At 43.9% G+C, this 19,157-nt stretch overlaps 1 protein-coding gene across 6 annotated transcripts in view; it reads left to right on the forward strand.

Moving 5' to 3' along the window:
- The window catches only part of LOC139059992 (uncharacterized), a 56,533-nt gene extending 44,094 nt beyond the window's left edge, over positions 1-12,439 (forward strand). For 5 of the 6 annotated variants that reach the window (XM_070538665.1, XM_070538663.1, XM_070538662.1 and 2 more), the window contains 4 exons: positions 1,474-1,678; positions 3,396-3,555; positions 6,265-6,493; positions 11,284-12,439. In XM_070538665.1, coding sequence (XP_070394766.1) covers positions 1,474-1,678; positions 3,396-3,555; positions 6,265-6,493; positions 11,284-11,464 — 775 coding nt within the window. In that variant the 3' untranslated portion in view covers positions 11,465-12,439. Of the gene's footprint in view, positions 1-1,473; positions 1,679-1,815; positions 2,694-3,395; positions 3,556-6,264; positions 6,494-11,283 lie in introns of those variants that run through there. The other variant, XM_070538661.1, reaches the window with a different exon arrangement.
- Positions 12,440-19,157: the final 6,718 nt, after the last annotated feature.

Consider the following 19,157-nt stretch of genomic DNA (forward strand, 5'->3'; position numbering starts at 1 on the left):
GAAGGCAGCGGTCTTTCGACATGCCGCGAAACGGCGGGCCTCCTGCAATATTTGTTGACTGCATGCCGCTAAACAAGTAGTTATGCCTGCGTTGTCGTAGCGGCCATCTGTCCCTTTTAGTAACTGCTAATAACTGATGCAATGCATATGAGCTCGCACGTCCGTGCGAATCGCGCTGCAGCGCGAGCTCGTAGCTGCTCGCTTGACGTAGCTTTTAATGACAGCGCTCGAACATCGATCTGCTGTAATCAATACTACCTTGCTGCGCTGCCTCAACATGCTGACTTGAGGTCAAGTATGAGCACATTTAACTCTCTAACCTGTGCTGCTCGTAGTGGGGTAGTGAATCGTCACCGAATCAGCCCGGCCATTTGTGGTCATTTGCACACACCTGGTCACATAACCACTTCGCATCGGTCGAATGGTTAATTGTCGCTGTGGCCGGGTCTCGAATCGTGAATTACCAGCCATGCCTGCTGCTATGTCGGTGTGCTGTCGGGACTGTAGGTGCAAAAGACCGAAATTTAGAACGCAGATAATCAAGCAAGCTTCAAGACAGGCGAAACAGTCAGCATGGCGCGAAGTTTCGCTTACTCAGCGCGACGAACTGCAGCTATGCAGCGTGCCCGACGCTCCACTTCGTGAGGCCTTGAAGGAAAACGGTAGAATCTGATGTTGGGATTCAGGCCTTCTTGCTCATGGCAGCCCACGACGCAGAAGTAATGACGGTGACGCCTTCTCGAGGCTGGGCTAGGTCTTTCCGGATCGGCGTCACCGATTCCGTCTGCTCCCAGCATTACGTCCCACGGCACACGGAGAGCCCGTTATCGTTAAACTATAGGCTGCGGCGAGCTCGCAGCGTGGTCGACATGGTCTACGAGAAGTGACGAGCTTTTTCGCACTCGCAACAGGGCAGAAAAAAGTGCGAATCGACGCAAAACTCGACCGAGAAACGTGCTTCGCCACAGCCAGGGCTCAATACGACCCAAGCTGGTACGACCCAGATGTCGTTTCCCGCGCCGCCACCAGGCGCCGCTACTATACCTCAAACTCCAGCGCAAGACGCCCATACAGTAACTCTAGGGGTAGGAGGGTCGTTTCGCCACGCGCTCGCGCACCCCGCAATATTCCGTGTGTGTACGTGTGCGTACTTTCCCTCTCCCAAATCACGAAGAAGAAGAATATTTTGCGGGCGAGTGTACTTCCGTTTCGTCTGCTTGTTCCCACGGTCGTGCAGTCACGTGGGCAGGTATCGAAACTATGCCGTTTTTTACCGCGTTCCAGCGCGTGATCAGGCTCTTTCATCATAGAGAAATCTTTCTCTATGCTTTCGTCCCCTCGCGTCTACTTCAGTGTTCATGTGGCACCGACTTATCATACCGTTAGTCTCGTGCCCGTAAAAATGTCGAAACATAGTCGATGCTCTGTTATCGGTTGCAAGCCCAGTGATCGGCCAGGGCCCTTTCTCCATAGGCTGCCTGTACATGAAGCGCAGCGCCTTGCCTGGTTGCAATGCATTGGCCGTCCTGCAACGCAGAAGTATGCGCGCGTTTGTAGTCGCCACTTCGCGCCGGAGGATTATATCCACGACCCGCGGGTGCAACACGAAATGAGCACTGTGTTGAGGCCTTTGCTGCGCCCGGGTGCACTACCAACGCTCTTCGTTCCAAACAGGGCGGTAAGTGCTGCATTTTCACGCTCAATTTAATGCCCACTTTAGTAGTGAATGTGTTGGTCGGGTACCACTTACTTTGCAGTATCGGTTGCCTCGTGCGCACAGTGTGTTTTTGTCTCATTTGTTAAATCAGGCACCAGTAAATTAAGCTATATGGATTCGCACAAAATGAAACTGTATCGCCTGCAACGTTCTTCAAATACCACCGATTTCTTCTGTTTAGTGAATGAGCTAAACGAGTAACTTTTGCTACTGCCCTACCAGCCGTGTCGTGCGCGTAGCTTTTTTTATTGCGAAAACAATACGCCAGGTCTAACCGCTCGTCGCGTATGCCGTGGCCCCCCTCCCTCCCCCCTGCAGAGCCGGCGCTGCGCTCAGCAGGTGGTGTGACGTCAGCTAGCTCTCTCCGTTGCTATGACGACGCGTGACGTCAGCTTACTCCCCACCGCAGCTAGAATGGAGCCGGTCGTCGCGTGTGCTGTGGCCCCCGAGTCGGCTTCACTGGAATATACAGCGGTGCGCTACGCGTTGGTCGATCAGTCTCGCCATGAAAGTTACCGACGAAGAGTCTATATCTGAATCTAGTTGCTCCACTGCTTCGGAACAGTTAAATTCTAAGGCGAAAGCTAAGCAAGCTAGGAAGAATGAGAGAAAGAGGTTGCGGCGTGCCCAGGAAACAGAGGAACAACGAGCAGAACGATTGCGAAAACGACGAGAAGCCGAAGCAGCTAAGCGAGCCACTTTAGAAGGGGAGTGTTATCGTGCTAGACGGAATGAAATTCAGAGACGACGACGTGCCCAGGAAACAGAAGAACAACGGGCCGAACGGCTTGAAAAGCGGAGGAGGAAAAATGTGTGTGTTTCTACTGAAGAACCTGTGCAAATAAGTGACAACATCGAACGAGTGGCTCAGTTTGCATCAGCTACACGCGAATTCCGTCGCCGCTTCACCGAGAACTCGTTTGGAAGTGTGTGTTGTGTATGTAATCGACTGTGGCATAAGCGGGATTTGCAAACGGTGAGTGAAAACATGTATGTGACTCTTCATGAAGCCTTCCCAGATTGGACTGAAGTGAATATAGAAACTGCCAAGGTGTGCAATACTTGTAACTCTAGTCTTAGAGAACAGAAGATTCCTTTGTACAGTGTGTCTAATGGTTATAAGTACCCTAGCTCCTATGCCACCAGGTTTGCCTCCGCCAAACTGAATAGCCAAAAGGCTAACTTTCGCAATTCAACCAGGTTTAACCAGAGCTAAACCACTGCCAATATTTTTTATTGCATTTAATCAGGCAGCAGGAACTATGTCGATTGGACCAGTACTAAACTGTACCACCGTGCACTGCACTTGAAGTACCGTCACTTTTGTTACCGCAACGAATGCAAGCTACCAATGGCATGCTCATGCGCTGAAATTAGTGCACGTGATTAAGGAAGTGATTTTCTTTGTTGTTAGAATTTGCCACAAAGCATATGGGAATAAAAAGGATTTAAAAAAAAAAAACTTGTACCTCGGTATATTGTGCAGGAACTGCAGCAATGTCTCTATAATTCAGTGATAAGTGGAAGAACACTGCATGCACTTCATGCACCTATATTTTTTACTTGTACCCTGTGCCTGCGCTATGGAGCAGTGCTCCTGAAGCATCACAAACACTAAGTGTCACGACGTCATATCTGAATGCAATGACCAATTTTAGTGGTGTCGATATCATTGCAGGGCGAGAGGTGCACACGTAGCCGAGCACCACTGCGGTGCGCAGTCAGCACCCAGACGATACAGGACGAGTGCAGCCTTCCTTCGGCATCCGAGGCTGGCACGCAAACCCTCGCAATCCTGCGCACAGCTGCTACCCAGACACCACGGCACCACAGCTCTGGTGAGCATGGGCTGCCACACTGCTGCAATGGGTGGACTTTCATGTTGAAATATATATATCTCATCTATAGAAAAATTCCAATAGAACTAACGTTGAGTCGATACCTTTGGAAGTGTCCTTCTGCATACAATGCTTTGTTGGGCCGCATACATATCTAGGCACTAGGACTTGAGACTGACTCCAACGAAATCGGTCGCGGGATTCGAATCCTGGCCACGGCGGCCGCATTTCGATGGGGGCGAAATGCGAAAACACCCGTGTGCTTAGATTTAGGTGCACGTTAAAGAACCCCAGGTGGTCGAAATTTCCGGAGTCCTCCACTACGGTGTGCCTCATGATTAGAAAGTGGTTTTGGCACGTAAAACCCCATAATTCTTAATTTTTTTTAAACCAAATCGGTACATATGATCTGATGGTCTAGTGATATGATAAGATGATATGATTAATTGGTTGGAGTCAGTCTCAAGTCCTAATCAATTTCCCAACCAGACAGGCACTCCTGTCGAATTTAGCTTCATATCTAGGCACATATTATGTATGTACATGTGTGCACTTATATTTTGTAGCAATACGTGTTGCTGCCTCAAAATGTGACTCAAACTCGCAATAGCATTCATTAAATTTCCATGCTTTCTTCAGTTCGTTTTTCTTCTGGGTATTCAGCCCTGTTAACGTACATGAAATGCACATGCTCAAATCAATTTCAAGCTAAGTTTCTTTATTGGTAATGCCTATTTGATGCTATACAAAGGTGGTTTGATGTAGTTTTATTTGACGAGTTTTATGTAGTAATCATAGTGGAACATGCCAATTCTAGAAGCTTGACTGATAATCGGCACACATGTACTGGCTCTTACCAAGTGGCTCAATTAAAAGAAACTAAAGCTAATCAAAGAACGCTTAAATATATTTCACTAGTCCATTAACAGATCTGTATGCTTTAGATATACATCCGAGCTGGAATATGTACCGATCATATGTACTAAGTCACTTTTTTTGTTACACAGAACAGAGGTGGCATACTTTGTCAGCACACAAGGGTTATTGAGGGTGATATTTTAGTTTTATAAAATGGTTAACGATAGCCTGTTGCACCTAAAATTGTAGTTCTTGAGCTGGATTATTCAAAGAACACGAGAAATTGAAACAAACATCCACTTATTTACTTCCATATTGATTACATTATGACATATATTGCAATAAACTAATTGTAGCCAATAACCTTGCGAGGCACCTATCCACTTAAAATGCCTGTATCCACTTGAAATGCCTTTCCAGGATAGCACCAGTTTGGATAAATTTTCCATAGCGTGCATTAGAATACATGGACATTCCAGTTACTTTTGTAGTTTAATCCATAAAGGAGTGTTTTGTTAGAAACAGTATGGCAAGTTTGATGGCACATATTTCCAAACTGGAGTAAGTCTGCAAATTCATTCCAAGTGGAAACGCACTGCTCATACACTAGCCTACAATTTGTAAATTGCTATATGTGCCGTAAAGCAATGAATTGAAAAGACAATCAGTGGACATTTATTATTTAGTTGAATCTGTACTTCTATTTCTTGTGCAAGTAATGATCGCCTCTGAAAAATCCAGATTGAGGACTAAAATTATGTTATCTGTGAGAGAGTATTTTTTAAATTTCCATAAGAATGAAAAATTATCACCCTGTATATAGACCTTTTGCATCCGCGATGGCGCAGCAGTGCATTCATGACCCCAGGGAACTTCCGGTCAGCCATTTTCGACAGTCCAGTTAGCCAAGAAAAAAAGAAGTATTTTGTCGCATAGTATACTCCAGGCACATATTCTTGGTGTTTTCAGATATAAGGAACGTGCGCTGAACATCAAGCTCATGTAGGGGCTTTTTTTGTTACACTTAACACTACAATTCACCTGTCAAACGTTCGAACTCTGCAGCAAAACTGGTGCCAGCTGGAGGGTCCTATAAGTTTATAGGCTATTGTGACATATGCCGCTACTGAGGGCTTAACCGGAAGTCTTCTGGGAACTCTGTTTGTAAACATGAAAAGGGTCTATAAGCCATTGCACTGGTACTTTCACGAATGCATTTGTAAGACTGCAACATCATCTATGTAACGCCACAATTCATTATGTGTAATTATGTGCTTCTCTTTGTTCAAGTAGTAATATGTTTGCAAGATGTGTGACTCATGCATTGCTCTGAAAAACATGCCATGAAAAATACAGCGATAATTTGTTTGGAAATGTTCTCGCCCTGGTGTTATGTATTGTGCTGCCATTGGGGCCCTCAATGTCAGTGTCAGCTATTGTTGGCATTAACTTTTCCTACAAAAAAACTGGCCAGAAACTGAGGAACGCTAAAGTAAGGGGAGGGGGGGGGGGATAAGCCAAAGCAACCTGTTGCTTAAAAAATGATGTGGGTACATGACATATGTCATGCGAATTACTGTTTAGGCGATAAGGAGAAGTGGGTAGATAGAGAGGTCACCCAGTCCTAGACACACCGTCATCCCTACACCAGGGTAAAAAAAAAAAGAAACGTAATGGGAGGAGACGAGATGAAATTAAGTAAGAACTGCTCAGACATGAGGAAAGTAAATGGGTATGTGTTTCAAAGAGCACCTGAGTTATGATATACGACAGTTGCTTTCTGTGTGATATCGCACTACATTACTGCAGCCACACAGGTGAACTTTGGTGTTCGACTCCTGTCCTCAACAGGTGTGCAGACCGACAGCTGTGAGTTATCCCTGCCTCCAGCAACACCTGAACGATCCGCTGATGCTTCTGCTTCGCTGTGGGGACTTCAGGCTCAATCCTCGTCAACACCAGTGCAGAGGAAATTATTTGGGGATGCTGATCAGACAGAAGAAGCGGAGGTCAACAATTTAGCGCTGCTCGATGACAGCTACAGACCTTCAGCAGCATCGCTGAACTGCACTAATGCTAGGTATGTAATACTGAGTCATTTTGCGCACAGTTATTGCTTCAGCCGAGCACTGCGCTCCAATCTTGCACTTGAATAACACATGCAATGTATTTGTTCACACCAGAAAATATGTGAAACTGCATAATGGCATAGGTAACACTAGACAAAAAAAGCACACAAATGTTCTTAAGCTGAGATATACTATTTAATGAGGCTGTTTTCTAATTTCTTGTATTTGTTTTTTGAAGGCGTAATATTGTCAAGTAGTAGTGTGTACCCGTAGTGGTGATGCACAGTACTCGTGTCAATATGCTGTCAGGGCTTAGTAATCTACTGGCACTGTTTTAGCTTCTCCTTGTCCTTTAGCTTATAGTGCAGAGCATGTCATTGTGCAAAAGCAAATGGTACAATGTTCTAAAGGTGTTGGAACTTTGTGCCAAACATGCACATCTCATTCATGTGTCTACGTCTGTGTACGCTGTAGCACCAGCAATCAAAGACAAAAAAGAGCCGAAACGGTATTGATAGCTTGAGCAGCATTTATATGTTCATGCAACAACACCATGCAATAAGATGAAATGTTGTGAGGCAACACAGGCTGTGAGGCCTGTGTTGTGTATGAATTGAAGCAGTGTTTTGTGAAATCTGTTGTTGTCATGTATCCAGCAGTCATAGTTGGTTATGACACTGTAGCGGAGGCCGGCTTGCAGTAGGAGATGCGAGCGTTCCGATTGTAAGGTTGGACGTGCTCATATTAAGTGGTATGCATCTGCCTCCATCGCTGGGGCTGAGCATTCTGGACACATAGCACCCGGTGGTAAGTGTGACCAGTTCCATGTTGAGATCACAGCCCCCTGGCCCGAAGCCTCCTACGCACAGCTTCCTCTGCCCCAGTAAGGTGAAGGGGGAGGGAGCAGCCACACGGTGGGATAAGAGCGCACGTGTCCGGCCAGAGAAAATTTTGCGGGCTCGGAGTGAGTTTAGGAGTTGGGGTAGGAGGGGAATAAATGGAAGATCTGGATTAGAAGGGCAGTGTGCCTGCTGGTCCGCAGCAATGTTGTGAGGGTTCGCAGCATGGCTTTCAATCCAGTGTACCTTGGCACAAGTAGCTGTTTCGCTATTCATAGTTTGTATCGTCTCGCAGATTTCCATTGCCTTGTAAACCTTGTTGATTTCTTAAATAGCCACTAAATTGTAGGCAGCTTAGATGCAGCATCTTGCACAGCTTCCATGGATAGCTTGAAGTTCCATTACTAGAGCACTGGCTGCCGAAGATAAATAATGCCAGTGGCCACTGATGAAATTATGCATAGTACTGAGGAATGATGTCGTCCCGTCATCCGGTAAAATAGCAGCATCTGTATAGAGTTTGCAGGTGTTACCACATGATGCATCAATGATATTGTGTTCGTCAATAATACCTGTTGTATTGCTGCATCGTAACTTCATTGGCTTATTAGTTGTGATGCTGGTGAATTCCCAGGGAGTCATTGGATAGGGCTGATTGTCAATCCAAGAGCCGCAGTGAAAATGAGCATGCAATGCAGCGACAGCCGGAACAAGTTCTTTTTGATTTCACAGACTTTTTCATGTTGCAAAATAAGCTCTGCATTTGTGTTGAGCTGGGCATGTTCCTGTAAGGTTGGTATCGGAGTGATGTGGGGTAGTGCTGTGATTGGTTGCGCATAGCATCGTGGTTAATTGTCTCCAACTGTGCCAACTGTACCAAAGTCCGCCATTGAAATTGTGCCTGATATAAAATTTGTTGCTGCAAGACTGCACAATACCACTTGTCGAGCTACGTCAGTACGAGCTCCAGCTGCCTTTGCTCCAATGTGACGAATAAGATTACCTGTTTTTGTCGAACTCTCTAATTTTACGGAGCCAGTGTGCATATCGAGACCCAGTATGCGGACCTCAGAAGCCTCAGAGATTGTCACTGCACCAAGTCCAAATGTAAAAGGGTGTTGCATGATCCTTTTGTATCCTGCCTTGTTGGCCACCACGACATAGCTTGATTTTTGGGCGAAAATGTCCAATCCCAATTGCCGAGCGTAGTTGTGCAGAACATCAAGGGCTTCTTGAAGCTGTGGAGTTTGTCTAGAGACATCTTTATTTGAAGACTACAAAGTGACATCATCCATATAGATTAACAGCTTCACGTCTGGAATCTGGTGTAGTTGACAGGCTAGACGTATTAGAGCAATGTTGAAGAGAAGAGGTGCCAAAGCGGAACCTTGTGGGGTTTCGTTCAATAAGAAGCACCCTTGCCTTCCATCTACTCTAATTACAAAAGTGCGATTCTGAAGAAATCAGTAGATAAATCTCATGACCCACGGTGGAAGTCCCAGTTCGATGGTTGGCAATAATGATTTCACGGCCTCTACTGTATTGTCATAAGCTTTCATTATGTCTGTTGCTACAACCGTGCATACAGCGTGACTGTGTGGTGAAACTTTTAAAACATCGTCTGTCTTCAGTTCCCAAGCAAGAATGAAACCCAATTTGAGCAGGAAGATATTTATCATGACTGTCAAGCTCCAGGAAACACGTGTGGCCAGCATCTGTTCAGTGAGCTTGCAGACAGTTTGAATTAGTGAAATTGGGCGTAATGCCTGCAGGTTATTTGGTGACTTTTTCTGGATTCAGAATCAAGACAACAACTGAATGCTTCCAATCAGATGGAACATTACATCTCACATACTTTACTAATAGCCTGAAGAAGTGCATCAAGTGCTGTTCCTTCCATGTCCTGGACAACCTCACAAGGAATACCACGGGGACCAGGTGTTGTTCGTTTCTTTAAAGTTTCAATTGCTGCTATTAGTTCAGCCATGCTCAAAGGGCTGGATATTTCAGATTTGGCAGTTGGGTTAGTCTCGTCAATTTCGGGGCAGTTTATAGGTGACATGTGATCATACTTTGGGAAAAATGCTCTAGCAGCATGTTGTGCAAATTCATGTGGCATACTCTGCATCGCTAACCTAATGTTTGTTGCAGGCTCAGGTTGCTTATGACCACGTCCCATTGACCGAAACGTACGCCAGAGTGCTCTGTTTCCAATGTCGCATCCAAGATTCTAGTACCCTCGTCATCGAGAAAGTTGCTTTTCGTGCCGATGTACCTTCGCCGCTATATGGTTAGCACGTGCACAGCTACCTGGTACATTGGGATTCCCTGACACATACACTTCTGCCTGACATCGCTTTGTCCAAAGTTGCTAAAGAATGAGGTCCGGTTGAGCTTGTTCCTCGTCAACTGTGGTTATAATGGTGTCACTCTGGAGTAGTTCTTATAGAGCAGGAAGAATTTCTGAGGGCTCTGAGGATACTTTCTATCAGTGATTCCCGAAACTTATCCCAATGCATCACTGTTACTCGTCGTCGAATTTTCTTTATGCACATTCCGTGTAAACCAATTATTATTGGCACACGATCACTGCCCCACGTATCCGGTTCCACCCGCCACTGCGGCATCCGAGGACGCAATCGCCACGCGAAGTCTGGAGCGCATGTTCTAGGTACTGCGGACATGGCACAGGTAGACCCAGCATGATGGTTCAACAGTGTAAAAGTGGCATTGCTCATGATGCTTTTAACTTGACATCCTCTTTGGGAGTTTTACTTGTTTCTAGTCATGTTCAAAAAGCTGCAGTCTACTGAAAGTTTTTATAGCAAGGTGCTTAGGGCCTCTGAAATCATTCGTTATACAGGTCACTTTGCTGATAAGGTTCCCATTGCACAGATCAAAATAGAACAGGGACAGAAATATTCCTTCGTTGTACAGGTAATTTTGTTCTAGAGGCACTTGACTACATTTTGTATACCTCCTAGGCAAGCTCAGCTCTTCATTAGCCAATTTGCAGCATTTATATGGGAGACGGGGTGAATTGTCTGCTGCAGACACTTTTTTCATTCATGCGTGCTGCAAGTAGTATACAACAGTACCAGGCACTAGTAAAATAAAAGTGAGCCTTAGTTGTAAAGAAACCACAAGTGCATTTCAAAACAATATGTCCGCATGCCCGATAGTTCTGTAGTACCTGTAAAGTGTGCGTTGCACTTTTTGTCTGGATGGAAACTGGACTGGTGCCAAGAACTAACCAAGATCATCAAACAATTAAGCTAGAGCTAAGTTCTATACCAGTGATTTTAGCTTTTATCTCATGGAATCAAACTAACAGGTAAGAATGATGGAACTAAATGAAAAGGAATTACAGTCGAGCCTCTCTGCAATGAAATGACCTTTAAAATGAAAAAGTAATTCTGGCCCAGTTCTGTTGCGAGGTATGTGATGTGCGACCTTTGCAACAAAGTGACCTGTGTCATGAACGATTTCAGAGGTCCCAAGCACTTCGTTATAAAGGCATTTGACTGTATAGTTGTTTTCAGCACTGAAGTGCCTACTCCAAATGAACATGTTTTTACGTCAGCTGCAGAAAAGAGTACTGAAATTAGAGACCAAAGGTTGCATGACATATGAAGCCAAAGATATTAGATAGATTTTTTTATGGCATGAAGGCATCTACAATCAAAAAGCAGTAAAAAATAAGAGTCAGACCTTGTAACGAAGTGGCATTGAACAGAAAAGTAACTTTGTTATAGTTGGTAATTGTCGTAAGCTTGTTGATGATTCTCGTATAATTTGCTACACACTGATATCTGTGAGAAGCATTTTAGATTTACGATGTTATATCGGATGATTCACTACATTGAGGTTCGACCGTATTAGAATGCTTGGTTATGCAGTAATAGAAAAGTGACTAACTTAATTGATTTTTGTATGTAATTTGAATCTTTTTGCACTTTCAGAACCAAGAGAAGCAGCTTTGGCGCAGATGACAAGGGTTCCTATACCATGAACTGTGCAAGTCTGTTGGACCTTAAGTTCTTTGAACAAGTGCAAGAGAGGTTTACGAGACTCAAGCCAGAGGTAGCGAGGGCTATGAAGGCTACCATTCTCAAAATACTTGACAAAGCAGCTAAATCTTGAAAACAAAAGGCAAGAACTGCACATCACATTCCTGGCAAGATTCGATGGTCCCAGGTTTTTATGGCAAAAAAAAAAAAGATGTTTTGGTAAAAGCTGCCATTACCAATGCCACCCAACAAAAGTGTGCTAAAAAATGAATAAAAAATTTTAATTACCACATGCTGGAGTTGCAAGAACTAATGGTTCCCAGCCAGTGGTTCAGAAAATTATTTCTGAAAATTTGAACATGTAAAAGTTTTGTTCGAAATTGGTGCCAAAAGTGTTGAGTGATGAACAAAAACAATGATGAGTTGACATTTCGTGTAAGATGTTGGTGAAGTGAGAAAGTGAAAGGGATTTTTTAGACAGAGTAATAACAGACAACTAGTCATGGGTGTTCCAGTATGACCCTGAAACCAAATGCCAAAGTTTGCAGTGGCACATGGCAAACTCTCCGCGCCCCAAGAAAGTGAGAATGTTGAAATCCAAGGTAAAGACAATGTTTGTCTTTTTCGACTAGCGTGGATTGGTCCATAAAGAATTTGTACCCTTGGGACGAATCATCAACACCGTGTTCTACAAAGAAGTCCTTGAGCGCCTTCACAGAGCTGTCAAATGAATACGACTGGAGATTGCCTATCGCTGTAAGCTACACCACAACAATGCTCCAGTCCACACCGCCTTCGTTGCGACTGCCTACCTGGCTCGGATAGGGGTTGCAACCTTGCCGCAGCCACCGTACAGTTCCGATATGAGCCCAGCAGACTTTTTCGTGTTGCCAAAGCTGAAGAGAAACCTGAAAGGTCACCGTTTTGATGATGTTCCCGCCATCCAATGCGCTGTCACAGAGTCTCTGAAAGAGCTTGCAGCAACTGACTTCCAGGGAGTCTGCAGCATGGGAATCACTTTGTCAGCAGTCTATCAATGCCCAAGGGGACTACATTGAAACGTTTTGATAATATGTACCAATCGGATCAATAAATTATTTTTACCAGACCCAGTCTCATTACTTTACAGACAAATCCTGTAGTTCGTGGGTAGCATACACAGCTTTGAACATCTCGGTCAAGTTTTGCTGTCGTACGCAGTGCGTGGAGATAGCGAGCGTAGCACAAAGTCACCTTTTTCTCAAACACTCTCTTTTCAAACAGACGCCTGCTGCTCACTCTCTTCTGGATGCTTTATTTCTTAATAAAGCAGATTCCCATACGTGGCTGCTATTGGTAGCTGCAGTCAGCTATGCAATGTAGATACCGCGGCTGCCATGTTGTGCCACCACGAAAGCGTACTGCAGCTCGTTGAGGACAACCGCATTTGGCTTATGTTTAGCGCATCGTAGGCCCCAAAATCTGAAGTCTATGTTAACATCCAAAATTAAATTTGAACTGCACGCCACGGTGACACTTAGAAGGCGGAGCATTGTGGGCACGCCCCACTCCCCCGTAGCCTTTACAACGCAAGGCATTAAACAAGGAACAGGAGCACAGCGGAGGCCGTGTTTGATTGCCCATAACTCTGCTTCTGCTAAGTGCATTGAAGTACTTTCTGCAGCAAAGTATTTCTGAAATAGCCTATTTTCACTTTAAGTGCCTTTTTCCACTTAGATAAAAAGTTGTTCATAGCCCCTCTAATATCAGTTGGACCACCTTTTTTGCTGTTAAGCATAGAAAACGATGTGTTGGCTTGCTTTGATCTTTAAAACAGTATCTTCAGCACTTTCACGATGTTTGACTATTGACTGCAGATTCAAGGGACAGGAAGGCATGCAAGAGGCAGACAGCTGCAGAAAATGTAGATGACCATGTAATACCCGACACTCTGAGCAAGTGTTACTTCGCAGTGCACTGCTGCATGAGGAAAGTGTCATTTGGAATTGATGACAGTGCCAGTGATTAATCAGCCGATGCATGATATATATTATTTACTTTAAAGAACAATGGCAAGATATCATCATCAGCCGTCAGAAGTGGGGACAAGATGGCATTGCACCTAACATGCTAGTGATGCACTACGTGTTTGGAAACAAAGTGCTGATAGTGGCCAAGTCCTGCTGGCTTCCATTGGCAGTTTTCATTGCAAATGAAATGAGGATGCTTACAACATTTGAAATTGCATTAAAAAAAAGTGTTTTCACAATTAATGCCGACCATAAATTGAATATTTTATTTTTGAAGCACCACTACCTAGGCTACGCACTTCAATGCTGGGAAGCGAGTTTTGATGCGCACACTCGCTGGAAAGTGCATTACTCCAGCAAGTGTCGCTAAACTTTTCCATGTGATCACCTGTGAATGACAACAGCGAAGTACACTTGCTCAAAGCGACATTAAATTTGCCTGTCTTGCTGGAATATCAGCTAGAACTTGCAGCAAAATAACAAGTACCAACAAGTCAGCTATGCTCTTTCTCAACACGCGAAATATTTAAGATCCTGAAGCTGGCGAGTCGTGATCGGTGTTACTTTTTTGTACTGAGAATAAAGCCCTTTAAGCCTACACAGTCTTATTTGGAAAAAAACCACCTTGTCCCAAAAATGGTGGCTGCTTCTAACGTTATAAACATAACGAACAAAAATCCATCCATCTACAGGTCCATTTTCGCTGTAACTTCCATCAAATTAAGGCTCTTGAAGTTCTGAGTGGCATCACTGCAGACGACATTGACTTTGGATTTATTGTGGTTAAAACTAGTGTATACGGGGGGGGGGGGGGAGCAAGTAGGGCCCGAAAATGTGGTATTAAGCTAAACTTCATGCAAATTAAAATTTGAGCAGAGATACCAGCGGCTTTGGAGGAAGAGGGATGTACACCTGACACTGTTTATGAAACACTCTGCATAATTTGTTTCTAACTTTCACCCCTCGCCACCTAACCTGGAACGGCATGCGAAGCCTGTTGCTAGGCTAACCTTTCTAGGAACCATGGAAGTTTCTCTTTTTCTGCCTTCAATTGTGTGGGTTTTGGGCTTAATTATTCTCAGCTGCAGCGGCAGTACTTCAACGAGGAAGAACGCGAAAGTGTGTATGCACTAGACTAATGTGCATATTTAAAAATCTTACATAGCCAGGTTATTTGGGTACCACAATTGTGGAGTCTCCCATAGCCTCATCATAGCTTTGCCATGTTAAGTGTCTATACAAAATCAGTTTGTTCTACACACTGCATGTGTCTAAAATACCAAATATCTATGCTTACACTGCTCACACTGAAAGGTCCTTCACAAAGTGTTTGTTTGTTCTTGTCTGACCACCACGTTAAGAACAGCTGGACAGGATGACGGGCAATGATAGCATGTTGGTCATTGGTCAACTTAAAATATTGCTTTGGCTTATCTGAATATGTAGATTGAAAGACAAGATAGTAGCAAGTAAGGAACTCCAATACTTAAGTAATTCCATTCCAGAGCTTCAATGAACCATTGTTTACCTTGATTTCACACCCCCATGAACTTTATCTTCATACATTCTCAAAAGAATCATCATGCAAGCTCTCCCCCTTTAGCTTTCCAAACTTGCGTTTGATGCAATCACTCATTGCTGCCTTGTTTTCAATTACCCTTATTTCGTCCTTTCAGTGATTCATCCCACCACCTGTTCAGCCATATTATCTCAGCTGGTGGTGACCTTGGCAGCCCCTTCAATATTTCCCAGTAGGTCTTATTGTGAAAAGTGGCAGCATTTAGTTGCCGACCTTATCCTGATGCCACATGTGGTAAGGCCTGCAGATGCCAGTCACTTTGTCGTCATATCACGCTCTTTGCCCTAGAGGATTTCCATACGGTCAACCGCTAAGGTTTATGGAACATGGGATTACAAAATAAGGCAAACCTGAACCCACGTAGCCTCGAATTCAACTTTTTGGAGTGTTGTGCTTTTTGTGACTTAGGTAGTGTTCCATTAAATTAGAAGCACCATGCCTTAAAAGACCACAAATGTGTAGCTTATGTCCTGTAAACTTTTAAGGCCTGCAGTGCAGGTTTGCTCTCTCCTCCTTGGTATGTGTTTGCCATGTGCAGTGTGAACCACTTGAAAGCCTAGTGCATGTCCTGTTGTCCTCTCTACTGTCCTTTTTCACTATAGTCTGTGCATTACGCAATAGCAGGGGCAGGTGGTTGAGGCAGAAAGCCTGTACATTGTCTCGCCTCCCTGTTTGTCCACATTACTACAAACGCAGCCATCATACACTTAAACACCTGAAAATACTGCCATTTGTCTCCCAGATAAAGAATGAAAACCACACTTTAAAGCAAAGCTTTCTTTGCTTGCTTCCCCCCATTTTGCGGGTGGCTGCAGTCTTGCATAATTGCAGAATAGGCCAGTATGGGACATAGAGTGAACCATCATTGCATATAGTGCAAACAGAGGTGGTTCGGCATTGCGAATGATGCAAGGAAGTGCATATGTCAGCTGCAACACGAACATGCTGTCACTCTCATGCCATTGTCGCAGCACTGTTTTTATTTGATTGTCATCACTGCGTCATTGTGCTGTTGTCATCATTCCAATATCGTCATGCATGGCATCTGCATGTTCGTTAGCCACACGTTTGAGTGAAGCGTTTCCAGGTTAAAATGTGTCCAACTTGGTTGTGTGCTCTACAACCCCTTACAAATGCCCACTCAAGAAAACCAATGGAAGATTCATTTAAACCGGTTCCTACAAGGTTGGTGATCTGAGCTTGTTGGTACATCTCGACTAAAGATGGTAGAGCACAGAAAAACGTGAGGACAAAATAAGGCACATTGAATGCACAGATGCTATTAACAACAATGATCTTAAATTCCTTCCCTGAGCCAAACAAAACTACCTTCAGTGAATTACGTCGGACATCACATGAATCACTTTGCAATAAAAGAAAAAAAGAATGATAAGATCGCCCAAAGGAACTCGGAAAGTTAAACTGTCGTGGCATGTCAAGTTAGGGAAGCTTTATTGATACATGTCAACGAAATAGTTAATTTTTATGGGCTTCAATTAGGTGAGTGACTTCACATCTATTTCCGCCTATGATAAGTGTTTCATCGATAAGGGGTTCACCCACATCTTTGGCAATGTAGCGGAAAAAAAAAAGAAACATCAGGAGTAATTTTTTTAGCCCAATTGCTATGCTTTCTTAGCCGTTTATTTTTGCAGTGTCCCATTTGACCGTTGCAATAACTGCTACAGGACAACGGTGTACACTCAACTCAATTTTGCACTCAACTATTTTTTTAAGTGCCTTCTTTGACGCCCACTCTTCACATTCTTTAGGGGATCCGTTATTTAACACAAACTGCCCAGTTTAGTGGGTGCTGAGGAAACAAATTGAACATTGCCTCGTGCAGCTTCTACATGGTGGATGATGGGAATCCCAACTGCTACATTTTTCTTATCAAAAGCAGGGCAACCTTTTGTGTTAGACACACTACGACTCCTACTACAAGCTTGCGACACAGAAGCTTAAAATCTGGAGGACGCATAAGCTTTGCCTTTAAGAGTAGATTGCAATAACATTCAAAGCTCCCAGACTGCTCTTCATGCTTCCCGGCAACTGCAGCTTATGTAACCGTAATGTTTACTGGGAAATGCTGGTGGCAAATGCTATGCATGAAGGCGAGCTTTCTGATAAAAACACAGCCTCTTGCATGGGCTGATCTCCTGTTATTTCGTACTTTTATTTCAGTTTGAGTGGATATAACATAAAAGGTATGCACTGTCAGCGTTTCTTTTTATGACATTTGTTTGTGGGCTGTCATTCTCAAAATTTCGAGGTATATCTTTGCAAAGTATGAAAGACAATGTATGAGCAACTTTGGTGATTGAAGAGCAGTTGGGTATGTGTGGTTCAGAATGATTTTTTGCAAAAAGATGGCCGACTCTGGATGCCGAAGGCGGATTTTCTGCGACACGGGGGCCCTTAACGCTATTGCGTTAAGATGTAGCAGTTATTCCCTACATCCAGCAGATATGTCCCAGCTTAAGGAAACTAACTGCACGAGGCAATGTTCAAGTTGTTTATTCAGTATCTAGTAAACTGGGCAATGTGTAAAGAAAATAGATACCACAATGAATTTGAAGGCTGCTGTCAAAAGAAGCACACAAAAAAAATTGTGTGCGAAAGGTGTGTCATTTATCATATCCCAATGTACTGTAAACAATATTACGACGAGCAAACAGGATGTTGCATAAATAAACAGCTTGGTGAGCATAGCAATAAGGCTATAAAACGACACCTGATGGTTTTCTTGCAATACACTGTCAGAGTTGTTGGTGCAGAGCCCTTTACAATAAGAGTGTTATCATAGGCAGAAACAACTGTGAGGTCACTTGCCTAATAAATTAATCCAAGAAAATTAACTATTTTGGTGATGCATGCATCAGTAAAACTTCATCAACCTTGGCTGACAAACAATTGAATTTTCTGCACATGCCACGACCATTTGACTTTTCCAAGTTCTTTCGAGTGCTTTGCTTGGTTCCCCCCCCCCCCTTTTTTTTATTGTAACGAGATTCATGTGATCTACGACATTGTCCACTGAACGTAGTTTTGTTTGCCTCGGCGAAGGAATTAAAGATTTGTTGTTAGCAGCGCTTGCGTGTCCAGTGTGCCTTCTTTTGTCCTCGTGTATACCTCCATTCAACGACTTTACAGTTCCTACAGTATGCGAGATTTGCCCAATTTTTTTTCTTTAAGTGAGCCACCATGGCAGGAAGCATGGGTAAGTTCACCAAATCCTGTCGACTACAAGTACGTCTACTAGTCTACCGAATCTCCAATGTGTATATGCTTGCCAATTCAGCTGAGTTTCCTTCATTTTGAGGGAGCTCACGCGTCTCTGAAGTCTGCCATGATTTATTTCAATGCAAAAAAGAAAATGAGAATGTTAGGAACAATGCATCAAAGTGTCTGTCTAGACACATTGTACAAAAAGAAGGGAAGCACACGAAACAGTTTCCTTGCTTGGTCGAAGCGCTTCTTTGGCTACTGGTTTCACGTGGCATGCATTACCGTTTTACACACCAAGCTCAAGCCCGTGACACAGACATAACCCAGAGCAGAGACCTCGGGGGCATGTTCTTTAAAGTGTGGAAATCAAGGGCTGCTGGAACAAGGCCAGTCCAGATGACGTCACTTCGGAACTACACTATTTGTAATGCAAGATGCAAGAAGACTTTAGTGCAACTCGCACAGTACAATCTCAACTGTTTGTTGTCAAGTGCACAGTCGCAGCCAAGATTGAGGTGCTTGGATGGTGTGCTTCAGACTGCGTCAGGCAACTGCATGTCCAAAGCAGGCTTTTACTGAACATGTGAAGCCGCACAGCTTTTTTTCACTTTTCACACTGGCATTTATATCTTGAACTAAAAAAAAAGAGGGGGGAGGTGATGGTAAATGCCTCCACTATTCTTCGGGTAACATCATTTGAGCCTTGATGGGGGCCCCTAATAGGGTCCGCTCATATCCGCACATGTCAAACAGGATCAATTAAAGTAATTATTGTTATACAACTTTTCTGTCATTCTTGTGCACCACAGTCTTCATGTCTTATGTACCAAGTAGTGCTTTACAGAACTAGTGCAAAGACAAACCTTAAGCATTATTCAGCACTGTTCTCGAATGCAAAACAAGTGGACAGGTTGCCCGAAATTTATGCAACAGTTCAAGGGTGCATTCTAAGTTACTCTTATTAGAGTTTTTAAAACTGCAGCAACATAAAAGAGTGCAGTTATATTGTT

This window comes from Dermacentor albipictus, chromosome 5, assembly GCF_038994185.2.
Source record: "Dermacentor albipictus isolate Rhodes 1998 colony chromosome 5, USDA_Dalb.pri_finalv2, whole genome shotgun sequence".
NCBI classification, from domain to species: Eukaryota; Metazoa; Arthropoda; class Arachnida; order Ixodida; family Ixodidae; genus Dermacentor; species Dermacentor albipictus.